At 35.5% G+C, this 12645-nt stretch overlaps 1 protein-coding gene across 3 annotated transcripts in view; it reads right to left on the bottom strand.

The window, feature by feature from the left end:
• Nucleotides 1-12645, bottom strand: part of VPS45 (vacuolar protein sorting 45 homolog) — a 48115-nt gene that overhangs the window by 18486 nt on the left and 16984 nt on the right. For 2 of the 3 annotated variants that reach the window (XM_010996703.3, XM_010996704.3), the window contains exons 11-13: nucleotides 9160-9318; nucleotides 8855-8962; nucleotides 7927-8048 (exon numbers count right to left, since the gene is read on the bottom strand). In XM_010996703.3, coding sequence (XP_010995005.1) covers nucleotides 7927-8048; nucleotides 8855-8962; nucleotides 9160-9318 — 389 coding nt within the window. Of the gene's footprint in view, nucleotides 1-111; nucleotides 218-7926; nucleotides 8049-8854; nucleotides 8963-9159; nucleotides 9319-12645 lie in introns of all 3 variants that reach the window. The other variant, XR_004131676.2, reaches the window with a different exon arrangement.

Here is a 12645-nt window from a genome sequence, read left to right as displayed (position 1 = left end):
ATTTCAAGTATTCTGGTTTTGGTGACTAGATACAGTAGTTTAAGTTTGAGAACAAAGAATGCAAGACTGACTTACTGAAAGTAAGACAAAAACATGCTGTTTTTGACTTACCTGTGGAACACCCCAATGGAGATGTCCACTAGACATCTGTATGTTCAGGCCTGGTGATTTCCTTGAATACAAGTGGCAGCTAGTCATGGGAATAGATGAGTTCTACCTAGAAAGATCATGTAGAATGAAAGGAGAACCAAAAGACAAAGTTTGGGGGGATTCTATAACGTCTACGGGATAAGCAAGAAGAGTAGCTAGCAAAAGCAGCTAAGAAGGAAACTGTCAGAAAGGTAGGAGAACCAGAAGGGAGAGGCCAAGGGACAAGTGAGTTTCAAGAACAAAATGGCTAAGTGTTAAATGCAGCAGTGAGGTATAAAAGTGAGGATTAAAACAGACCACTGTGCACATTCTTGCAATATGACTTTGTAAGAAAAGTTTCAGTGTGTTATAGTGGTGTAAGAAGCCAGGGTACATAGACTGAAGAGGTGAGAAGTGAAAATGACTTTATCAAAGAAGCTGACTCTGAAAGGAAGGAGATAGGTTAGAAGAAAACCCAGGCTCAAGGACTTTCAATTGATTACTTAACAGGAGAAACTTGAATATGCTTGAGAAAGTACTTAAAGGAGGAGAACCTGAAAATACAGAGGAAGGAGGGAGAAGGAGAAAAAAGAGAGCGAAGAGAAGGGAGAGAAAGTGCAAATAACTACAGAGAAAGGCTTCAAGTATGATGAACTCTCAAATATTCTGGGGCTGAATATTTAGGCAAAATAGAGGTTCTCTTCTTTTTCTGCAACTGGTATGTGTTGTTTCAATTCTTACTAATATTTCTGCAGAAGGGGGAGAGGAAGATGAACATCTAAAAGTCAAGTTCAGTTCCTGTCAGGATTTTTAGGGATACATTTCATTAGGAAGGAATCAAATAAGCTACAGTTAGTTGTAGTTTTAAAAACTGATATGAATCCCTATAACTTTTATCATAGCATCACCCTCATGACTATACATGAAATTTCTAAGGCTATAAATTCTTTTTAATTCTTCCCATTATATTGGTTCTAGAGGTACCGATGATCTGAGATAATAATGGCTTCTCAAGAATAGTCACAACTGGTTTAATATTCATTAAAGGATGAGTTCTATAGGAAAAAAAAATCCAATGTTATAAGAATGTGTCATCAAGGAGACAGAGGACACTCTACCAATAGTTTGGTCTATACTGTCACTATCTGGGGGTCAGTCTAGGTGGAAAATAGGAAAAAAAGGCAGTTACAGTATTCAGAAATAATAAAATCCTCAAAATCGAAATGAATTTTTGCCAGAAAATGAGTATTTTTTACAGTAAGATTCCACATCCAGTGCTCTTTATATTGAGGGACAAATCTAGCCTGAAACTCATTAGGCACATTATCTTTAAGTAAACACTCATGAATTACACAGATTACTTCATTAAGAGGAGGGGAAGGAGGTTTCTCCCTTACAGAGGTACACGGACTGATGAGAGGAACTAGACAGTAACACTTTTGTTTTATGCTCCTGATCTGAGAAGTCAATTTAAAAACCAGCTGAGCAGAGTAATGAGGATCATCCTGGAAAATGATGTTGCTTCTCCGTAGCTGCCCTCTGCCCATCACCTGCTTTGAGAGTACATCTGTCTCTTATGGAACATAAGAATGGCAAGAACTGGGAAGAAATAAACTAAAGTGGGTTTCTAGTAGAGCCAGAGAACACTATCCTTTAGTCTGATAATTTCAGGGTGCCAGAGTATTTTAGTGTTGCTGGAGAGGGAAGAAAATGTCACTGGTGGTAACTGTGGGTGTAGGTTATATTAATGTGAGGACAAAACTTACATATAGGGATAGGCTCTTAGAGCTTGACTCAGTTGTGTACCTAACAAAGATGACTATGTCACATTTGGTTATAAAAACATTAATAAATGTTTTATTGAGCCTCCTACTATTTAGTCAGGCTGGCTTAAGGAGGAACATTGGTGAAAAACAAAAAAAAACAAAAACCAGCCTTGACATTTTTTCTTTTCATTCCTTTCCCCGGTGAATTTTAAAAGTAGATGTTCTGGTGAGGCCAACAGTAAAACATAGAGCAAATCATTTTTATATGATGGTTGAAGCTAAATGGAATACACAAGTTCAATCTTTGTACACATCTTCCTGTGCTCTGTAATTCACCATAGCAACCAAAAGCATTAATTAATGCAGATAGCAAACATTAGAAAACAGCAGCCTGTTCATGCTGTATATACCCAACTAATTTATATCTTATTTTATTAGAAAAATAAACAGAAACATTTTCACATGTAGTATTTCTGGAAATCATTACTTTAATCATTAAGTAGAAAAACAAACTTTTAAGAGGCAAAATTTTATCTACTTTGTGCACTGTTGCACTTAAGGCTAAAATTCAAATTTTTGAATATAGTACTTACAGATGGTAAAGATCATATGAGCACTGATTATAGGAAAAAGGGCCAATGATAAAGGACTGCTTCTTTTATAGAAACAAAAATAACAAGATTCTACTAAATTTGTGTAAATTGGAGTTTGAATTGACTAATTCTGGAATGCATGACCAGATAGCTTCATTTTCTCACCAAATGTTTAAGTTGCTTCTTTTTATTAGGGACAAAAAGCAATTCTGGAGTGAGAAAAAAAAATTAGCCTGATAAATAGAATATATGGGAGTCCCACCTGCAGGAGAAAGAGCAAACCCAATTTGTGGATATAGCTATAATGCCACACAGGTTAATCACTAACTAGTGCTAAGGGCTAAAACATTTCTACAATTGTTCCTGGCTTTGCAAAGTTGTGTTCTTATCACATTTCCTTTGACATTTTCTAATATTACAATAACAACAAAACCAAGAAGTTCTATCATGATGAGGCTTAAGTTGTCATAAAGATGACTGAAATCAATGACTCTTTTCAATGTGATGATCCTGGGCAAGTAGTGACTAGAGCTGAGAGTGGGGCCAAGTGGATACAGAGCCAAAATACTGTATAGGCAAACAGCAAAAAATCTAAATTTTCTGGTAACATCAACCAAATTTATTCCCTAGTTTAAATTTTCCAACTGTAAATCTTGTCATATCAACTACTACAAATGTCTACATAAGAAATTTGACAAATATCTATTGAACACCTATTTGTAAAGCACTGTGTTAAATATTGTGAAAAACCAAATATTAACAAAACATAATTCTTACTTCAAGATTACAATAGTTAATACAATACCTACTGGGAAGAATAGATATGTATACAGCTAACTACTATCTCAATATCCCAAGGTAACCACTATTAACAATTTCTTGTCTATTCTTTCAGAAATATTTACTACATACATAAACACATATGTGCTTGCGCATATATATATGTACAGCCAAGCACAGACTTATTTAGATACACATATGTACATAATGAAACTTATGCTTATATACAGCTTTTTTAACTTAAACAGGTTATTATAGCATCTTGCTTTTCTATCTAATATATCTTAGAAAGTTCTTATATTACCCCATGAAGAGTTATGCCATTTTTAAAGAAGAATGCATAGTACTGTACCATAATCTTGGTAACCAGTCTTCTATTGATAAATATTTAGCTTGTTTCTGTTTTCTCACTATTATAAATAATGTTTTGGTAAATATCCTTGTTTATATGTCTTTGTGTACTTGTGCAAGTATATCCAAATGGCAAATTTTAAGAAGTGGAATTGTTTAGTAGGTCTTTTCAAGTCCTCTGCAGTCTTCTTTCTGTTAAGCAGGGCTATGAGATGGCACATATATCTTCTGTGCCCCGCACTGTAGTTTTGTAACCATTTCTCTGCCTTCTTCAAAATTTCTACTAACTTAGAAGTTCATCATGTAGTTGCACTGTTTCTTCCTGACCTCCTTTCCTGGTCACACTCTCTTATTCCCTGAAGACCTTAGCTCTGGTTTACTGTCTTCCTTTTTACTCCTGCTCCTTTCAAGATTTTTAGTGACTTTAAGATCAATATAGTAATAAGTCTACCTAATAAAACTGGAAAAAAAAAAGATCAAAATGGATTATTCATCGCACATCCTGTTCTCCTCACCTACACGGATCTGTTCTTTCATCCCTCACAACCTCCAACATCCATGTTTGTAACATAAATTTTTGCATTACAGATATCTGCAACAGGAAATCTTGAATTCAAGATCTCTTTCTCCAACAACCACTCCCTCAACTTTTAATTCACTTATGCTAATCCCTCTACTGTAATAATTCTCTGACTTCATCAGTACCTCCAGTTTACTCAACAGTACTTTTTTCACTAGCCAATACCCTCCTCCTTTTTTCATTTCCCCAAATCCTGGTGAGACCCAACCATCAGCCTTTTCCTCATTTATTCTAGTGCAACTAAAAGTTGCTAGAGAAAACCACATAACTAAGCTCATTGGCTGTATTTTAGATTAATGACTAATGGGGCAAAAAAACTCCAATGGGCACTCAAACTTGCCTAGAAGTTCTACCTACATTTCCCTAGTAAATTTGATTCCTAGCCTACAAGATAACAATTACATAATGTTTTCTCTTTTTACTTCCTACCTTAGCTGATAACTTGACATCATATTTAGAAGCAATTAGACAAGATGGCCCCCAAGTTCATACCATCAAAACTGATACAGTGAAAGAAGTACCTCTCCTTCTATGAGAGCATTCTCTGCTTGTGCTCTAGATCCCCTAAAGACTTCACTTCCGCAGCTCTTCCTCTTTCTCTTCTGCATTATCCATTTCTCCTTCTTTAGGATAATCTTATCAGATTACAAATATGCTCTAGAATTTCTCTTTTCTCTGAGCCCACCACAATCTCTTTTAGCTACCGTCCCACTTCCCTGACACTTTCATTTTATCTTATACCTTGCAACCCTCTCTAATTTGGCTTCTAAACTAATTGAAACTAGGGAATAAGGTCATCAAAGACCTTCATGTTGCCAAATCTGACAGATTCTTCACTGTCTTCACCTTTTTTTTTTGAGTGAAGGTAGATTTATTCAGAGAGATACATTGAAAGGCAAGAGAAAGGCCACGAGGTGTGGGGGTTGGGTGCTTAGATTAAAAGTTGGTGCACATTCCATAGACAGAATGTGGGCTGTCTCCAAAGAGAGAGGGGCGGCCCACCTTTTTTTTTTTTTTAATCTCTCAGAAGACTAGTCTCTCAGAAGAGTGGTCTCTCGGAAGACTGGTCTCAGGTTACTACTCACTCCTTGGTTTTCATGACACCATACTTTTCTGGTTTTCCTCCTACCTTTCTTTCTCTTCTTCAGCTTCCATTGCTGACTCCACATCCTCGGAGTGTTTGGTCCTGGGGTCTCTTCTTTTCTCTTCCTATGTGCTCTCCCTAGGTGATCTAGTCTAGTCCTGTGGCTTTAAATCACCAAAATCTTGTTGACTCCCAATTTAGCATCTAATGTTTCCACTTGGCTACTTAACGGGCATCTGCAGCTTAACAACAGAACTCTTGATTTCCATCCAAAACCTGAGAGTTATTCTTGAGTTCTCTCTTACCCTCCTTGTCCCATCAATCTACTCCATTAAACAAGTCTATTGATTCTGCCTTCTCTCCTAGCCTCCTTATCCGAACCACTTACATTTATTACCTGGACTATTGCAGTCACCGCCTAAAGTAGTCTTTCTGCTTCTAATTTCAATAATCCATTCTCCCCACAAGGTAATCTCTTAATGCATAATTCAGTTCTTGTCACTTAAATGCTTAAAGCCCTTCAATGGCTTCTTATGACATTTAAAATTCAAAAAAACAAAAACAAAAACAAACCTCTCTACCAGGGCCTATAAGAAAGACCCTATGAGACCCAGTCCTACTTATCTTCTCAACTTCTTATTTCCTCCTGATTTGCTATGCTTCAAGCACAACAGACTTCTTCCTGCCATGAACTTCCCAAGTTCTCTTTTTTCAAGGACTTTGCCCTGGTGTTCCCTCTGTTTGTGATGCTTTTCCTCCTATCATTATGTGATTGGTTCTTTCTTGTAATTCAAAACTCATCTTAAATATCACTTCTTCAGAGAGGTTTTATCCATGTAAAGTAGCCCTCTCCACCTCTACAAAGTTACTCTAACTCATTATCCTATTTATTTCCTCACTAGCACTTACCTCATTCAAATTATATTCTTTATATGTTTACTAGTTTACTGTCTGTGTCCTTCATGTGAGTTCCTTGAGGGGAAGTACCTCACCTTTCCTGTCACTTCTGTTTCCCCAGCATCTAGCAGTTTTTGAGATACTGAAGGCACTCAATAAATATTGTTATATAAAAGGATCAAACAGTTGAATTATTAACTACATATGTACTTAGGTAACAGTGACAAATGCTACCAGATGCTGACAACTGAAAAATGTGTATTTTATTGGAAGAGCATCATTTTGAGCTTTGTCTGGAAATGAATTACTCAAATTAGAAAGGTTTACTGTCATGAACTAATCACCCACAATATACTCTTCTGATGATCTATTATGTCCTTTTAGCAGTAAGTGGCTAATTTCTTGCTCAGTAATTGTTATATGAAATTCATAAGAAAATTAATATTTTTACTTTTATCATACTAATCAGAATGCTATGTAACAGAGTTATACTATTTTTTAAAAAGCCTCTCAGATAAGTTAATAGCTCTGGCTATTCATTCTTAATCACTTAGCTGACATTTCTGAATCTTGATGCCAAAGCCTTTAAACATTTTATCTGAACAAGTCTACTCTCTGAATTAACCCCAGATGTTCTGTCTCTCAACCTTTGATTTATTTATTTTTATTGATGTATAGTCAGTTTACAATGTTGTGTCAATCTCTGGTGTACAGCATGTTTCAGTCATACATATACATACATATATTTGTTTTCATATTCTTTTTCATTGCAGGTTACTGTAAGATATTGAATATAGTTCCCTGTGGCAACCTTGGATTTTTAAAAAGATTTTTTTTCTGCTCTGTTACCAAATTATGGAGTTTTTTTTAAAAGGAAAAAAGGTGAAAACATTTATTTTATCATATAAAATATATTTATGTACCTCCATTTTTCTCCTTTCAGAAATTCATTATATTTTTAAAATACTATTCTTCCAAGGATCTTAGATTATAATTAGCTGAAATAACAGAAAAATTACACCAACAGTAACAATTCTCACATCAATCTATCCAATAGGGTCCAGCTACATATATTAGGCTCTTTCTAACATATGTTCCCAATAAAAAATACACAAGAATATAATTGATAACTAGGTAGAATTTGTGTATATTTAAAATTTCAGGTTGGCCTGCATAAATTGTTCTGGACAAGTTTTGTTTTTATTAAAACTAACAAACCACTGGTTTAAAATGACAATTAATTGCTTCCTTTATAATACTCAAAAAGAAATCCATCCTTTTCTCCTGTGTAACAAATGGCCTTTGTTAATTAGGTCTCAGTTTGTATGCTGGCCACATTTGGCAAAGTCCAGTCCTCACCAAAAATAGTAACAACCTGCTCTGGATGGCAATCAAGCAGCAAATCTATTTCTGGCTTTAATGTTTGAAACTCCAAATGCTAGATGACATGGAACTGAACCTTATATGGCATAAGCAAACTGGTCTGATAATAAAGGACAGAACACAGGTATTTGAGAGTGCTCCAAAATACCTGTTTCTTTACTCCAAAAGAAATAAGGTTTCAGGCTTGGTAGACGAATTTAAATGGAACTTCGACAGATGAAAACCAAAAGAAACTTAGAACTGAAACAACCGGGGAAGGAAGAGTAGAACGATATAATCTTAGCTGCAGTCCCTTATATTACCCTAAATTTCCTATTTTCTTAGTGTTTCTGGTTTTTATGATTAGTATCTTTGATACCTTACCTGTCTCTGAGTGTGCTGGGGCCTAGATAAGGGTACAGGTTTTCCTTAAGCTTTCCTTTGATGAGATGGTCCAGGGTCTCATGTAGGAAAGGCTGATGCTGAGTATACACATTTTCTACTCCCTAAGACAGGGGGAAATGGTTCTTACATCACTTTTTGAAACTTACAATATAACAGTTAATGCTATTCATATCAAAAAAGGACATGCACTCAATAGAGATTTCATGGGATAGATTGAAGCAGGAATTTTAGGAGAATTTTACAGTTAATTATTTTAATTATTTTCATCAATTAGAAGTGTTCCAATCTCATAAAATTTAAAGCTAGCTATTATAAAGGAATTTTAAAAATGGAATTGCTTAAATGCTTCATCACTGACTCTCATTCTTTTGTGAAAATATTACATATATGATAGGCAGAGGAAATAAAAGGAAAGGACCAGGTAGGAAAGGATATTAGAAACACTCAGGAAAATGGAAAAATTTCAGGAAACATAAGAAAGGCTAGGAGATTAAAACTAATTTTTGACCATTTTAAGAAAATAGGTTAGTATTTTAAAAAGATCTACCATTGTTTGCTTCATCTTCAATTTCCTTCAAAGAAAAACTACCTAATGAATCTTAAATTATAAATAAATGGAGTAAAATAGCTATGACTAACAGAACTGTCTGCCTTTTTAACTCTTAGGTATTTCCTGGAAATATCTCATTATTCTCTTCTTAGCTTTTTGGGCCAATGCTGATGCTGCTCCAATACAGAGAGTATTTAAAGAAAAAGCTTTCAAGAGGATGTCTGCTTTAATTTCATTTAATTGTCATAGCACTAAATCAGTAGCAATCCTAAAGTTACTTTGAAGATCATATTCATTCATTCTCAGCCTCAGGGGCTTAAACTGTTTCTCACTGAGGAGAGCACAGAGGTGTCATACCTTCAGTCCTTTGAGGAACTGTTTGGTAATAGCCACAGCATCCTTGGGGCTGAAGAGGTCACTTCCTCTGACCCGTTTACCACCATATTCAACAACTGTAGACACAAGCTTTAAAAAAAAAAAAGGAGAAACAACCTCTTATTGCTTGGGGATCAGGAAGAAAATAACTTTATTAAGAAAATGAAGACATGAGAGGACAGCATTATACGTTTTTGTGAGTAAAAAGTCTTATCATTTGTGAGAGCTAAGGATATAATAACAGAGTTGGTTCCTGTTTGGTGGGATTAATATACAAATCTGGTTACCTTTCGATACTTCTCAGAAACTCCTTTATTTCTGAGGTCCAGCATTAATCCTGGAAGGCTATTGCTGCTGTGTCGCTCATAATGTAGAGCATAAAGCATCACCAGGCGGGCAGCATCAAACTCTGTCACTTTGGGGTTCTGCAGGAGCCTCTTTACATTCTGAAGAAAGATAGAGAGAACTGTTACTTATCCTCCCCTCACTTGGGTGATGTATAATATCTTAGATCTAATAATTATTGAATGGCAGTGATAGAGCTGAGTTTATGACTAAAATTACTACCATGGCAATGTATAGGTCATAGGTTTAGCAACTGTTTCAACACAGAAAATTAAATGTCTTTTGCCTAAGATAAGAATTAAATAATGAAATAAACTCTTACTGTAATTGCTTTAGGACAAAAATGAATTTAACTATGGATATTTCCTCTTTTCTTTCCTTTGATTGAGATGGCCCAGCGTTTCATGTAGGAAAGGTTGCAATTTCCTCACTGATATAAGGAACACATAATATTTCTACCACTTCAAACAATACAGCACACAAGAGAACTGACCAAGTGACTTGTAAGACTCTACTTCTTTCTCTTAACGTTAGTGATTGACTAGCGAAATGGAGACAGGTTGGTAGAATTTTACCCAGGAGGACTGGACTGGGCTTCATCTCCAAGAAGCATCAGATGTAACAATATGTCTACATGGTTTACAGATTTACGAATACGTAACAGCATGTAATCTCTAAATTGAATACTTATGATCTTAAGAGGGCACGTACTGACAGCAAAGGAAGTTAGGCAAAATCATGTTTAGGTTCTGTCAATCCCCATGTTAAGGGACTTCCCTATAGTATAGACTTATATCTATTATGCAGCAGAACAAGTTAATTAAAGCCAACAAATACTTTTTGATCATTCTCTAAGCATAAGGCCCAATGACTGGAGGGGATACAGAGATGAGTTAGAGACAGATTCTGTCCTCAGTGAGTTCACAGACAATGGGGTGAAGGGGGATAAAACAAGCATAGCCTTTTCTGCTATAAAGTATGCTTCTTTAATGCATTTCAGTTCTGTGAGACTGGTAAATATGTGAATAACACAGAAGGCATATTGGTTTATATGTTATTTTTCCAGCAAGTTAATATTTAGAAGAAATCAGGGGCAAGTTTCCTTTTTAAAGAGGAAGCTTTACCAATGTGTTAAGAAAAAAAGATGAAAATCCTACAGAATTGTTTTCTGTAAGTAGCTGGTTTTGTAGCTTTAAAAACTGCTGTACTTTCCACTATGTTAAGCTATATGGGAAAAGGCCAAGTGCAAATGAAAAAAAAAAAAAGATGCAAAGATATTTCTCTCTGTTAAAAAGCAAAACACAACCACCACCAAAAACTGACATATCCCCATATTATATTTTTAGTTTTGATGAAACAAATCTCTATGAGAAGCAAATATTTTTGAGACCTTATATCTTGAAAGATAAAACATGAGCCCTAGCCATAAAACCACAAAGGATGGACTGAGTGCATTTCTAGTGCAAATGCCAGTGGAGAGTTAACTGTGCTAGCATTTTAATTAGGATTGTTATTATTTTATTAGGGCTCTGATTACAAAGTTATATAGATTTTTCTTTTTTTGTTACATAAATTTTAAGTGATCTTATAATCCTATCTTCCCATAGCCCTTGTTTATTTTTAGTGCATGATTTTGCAGAATGTGAGGTTTTTCAGAAACACATATGTATGCAAAAACCAAAAACTGAAAATCAGTGCAATGGGGGGAAGGGGACACAAAGTGAAGAGAGTTCATCTGGTTGCTGAGGAATCAAGAAAGACTGCATGAAGGAAGTGACATTTGCAGAAGGCCCTAAACAACCAGTAAGTGTTGGAATTAGACTGAGAGACTGAAAGAGAAGATATTATTAGGCATATGGAAATCAGAGAAAGAAACTGGTTGGTTTAAAGACTAGCAAGAACCTTAGAAGGCACTGGATTGTGAGGACGTAACAACTGACATCTGTGTAGTACTTTGCAACTTACAAGATGCTTTTACATACATTATCATTTTAGTACTTTACGATCAGCAGGCCTAATGTCTAAGCACACTAAAGAGGGACTATGATGAAATGGGGAACCTCCCAGGTAGCTCTCTCAAGTAGAAAGTTCTCTGAGTAGGATTCCTATTGTTGCTTTTCTGGGTGAGCATTGCACTGCCTTCATCCTTACAGGATCAAAAAGGAACAAATATCTCTTTTATGGATTTAAAACCTGCAGTCATAAAACTTTCCTTACTTTTTTTCTTTTTCTGGTAACTTTTCCATAGAGCCATCACTAAATATAGACTTAGAATATTTGGTCAAATGTCCCACTAGTTTCTATTATAATATGATAAAATTTCATGGAACAAATTATTATCAAGTAAAAATACACAATTTCATAGGCATCCCAGTCCACCTGGCATACACAGAGAACATCCACCTGGGATCTCTCTTGTTGCTTTTTTTAATAGGCACAATGTTTCATTTTTTTGCCCTTGCAGTCACTCTCTTTTTACCTTAAATCTGCTCAATTTCTGGCTGACCTGTCTGTATAATTTTAAGCAAATCTAAGATACTCAAGTAACTATAATCCCTTAAAACTGGTATGGAGACAAAGACTATTTGCAGCAATCAGCTTGTACTCTTCTTATCTCTCCCTTTCTAATTACCTTCACTTGGATCTTGGCTCTTGGCTCTGTTTCCCATTAAAAAATCTACTTCTATTCCTTGAGATTTGTTACTGGTATTTAGAGTCCTTGGCTTGGTTCTTAGCTCTTCCTCAATAGCCTCCTGAGCTGATGGCCCAGATCTGATCAAGATTACATTGAACAGAGTATTTTGCTTACTTTTGAGTCCTTAGGACCTAACCCATGGCCAAGGTCAGCTAGACTTATCCATTCCTTCATGAAAAGAAACCGATAGGTACAAGCTGAATTCTTTCTTGTCTTTCAGCTATGTAAGTCCTTGGAATTTGCTGGGCCTTTTTGTCTACCTGGATCCCATGTTATCCTTTGACCTAATTTTCAACTATTTCCCTCATGGCTATTTGACTCATCAGCCTGACTGACAGTGGCATTATATTGAGATTCCAGGGTACTAACCAGAAAAGAGGAAAAAAAGAATCCAAGAGACTTCTAATTAGCTAGGGGTGTGTATATATGGTGGTATTTATATGTTGGAAATACGACTGAATTATATACCGAACTTTCTGGTTTATCTTTTCTTATTAAATTTCCCATATGCCTTAAGATAATGAGAGGAAAGTATACTGTCACATGATAACAATGGCTGAGTAAAGAGCAAAACAGAAAACTACTGTCCACTTAAGAAAATAGGATTCAAAAATCTTCCACTGAATTCTAACATTAGCTTAGGCCCAATTAAGGAATACGAAAAGAAAAGCAAAAACACTGTCTTTGAAGGTCAAGTTTCAAAAAGGAGCTAATGTTCACTCAAAAGACATCA

This window comes from Camelus dromedarius, chromosome 23 (assembly GCF_036321535.1).
Source record: "Camelus dromedarius isolate mCamDro1 chromosome 23, mCamDro1.pat, whole genome shotgun sequence".
Classification (NCBI taxonomy): Eukaryota; Metazoa; Chordata; class Mammalia; order Artiodactyla; family Camelidae; genus Camelus; species Camelus dromedarius.
The sequence above is the reverse complement of the archived record's forward strand: the minus strand, read 5'-3'. Positions and strand labels throughout refer to the sequence as shown.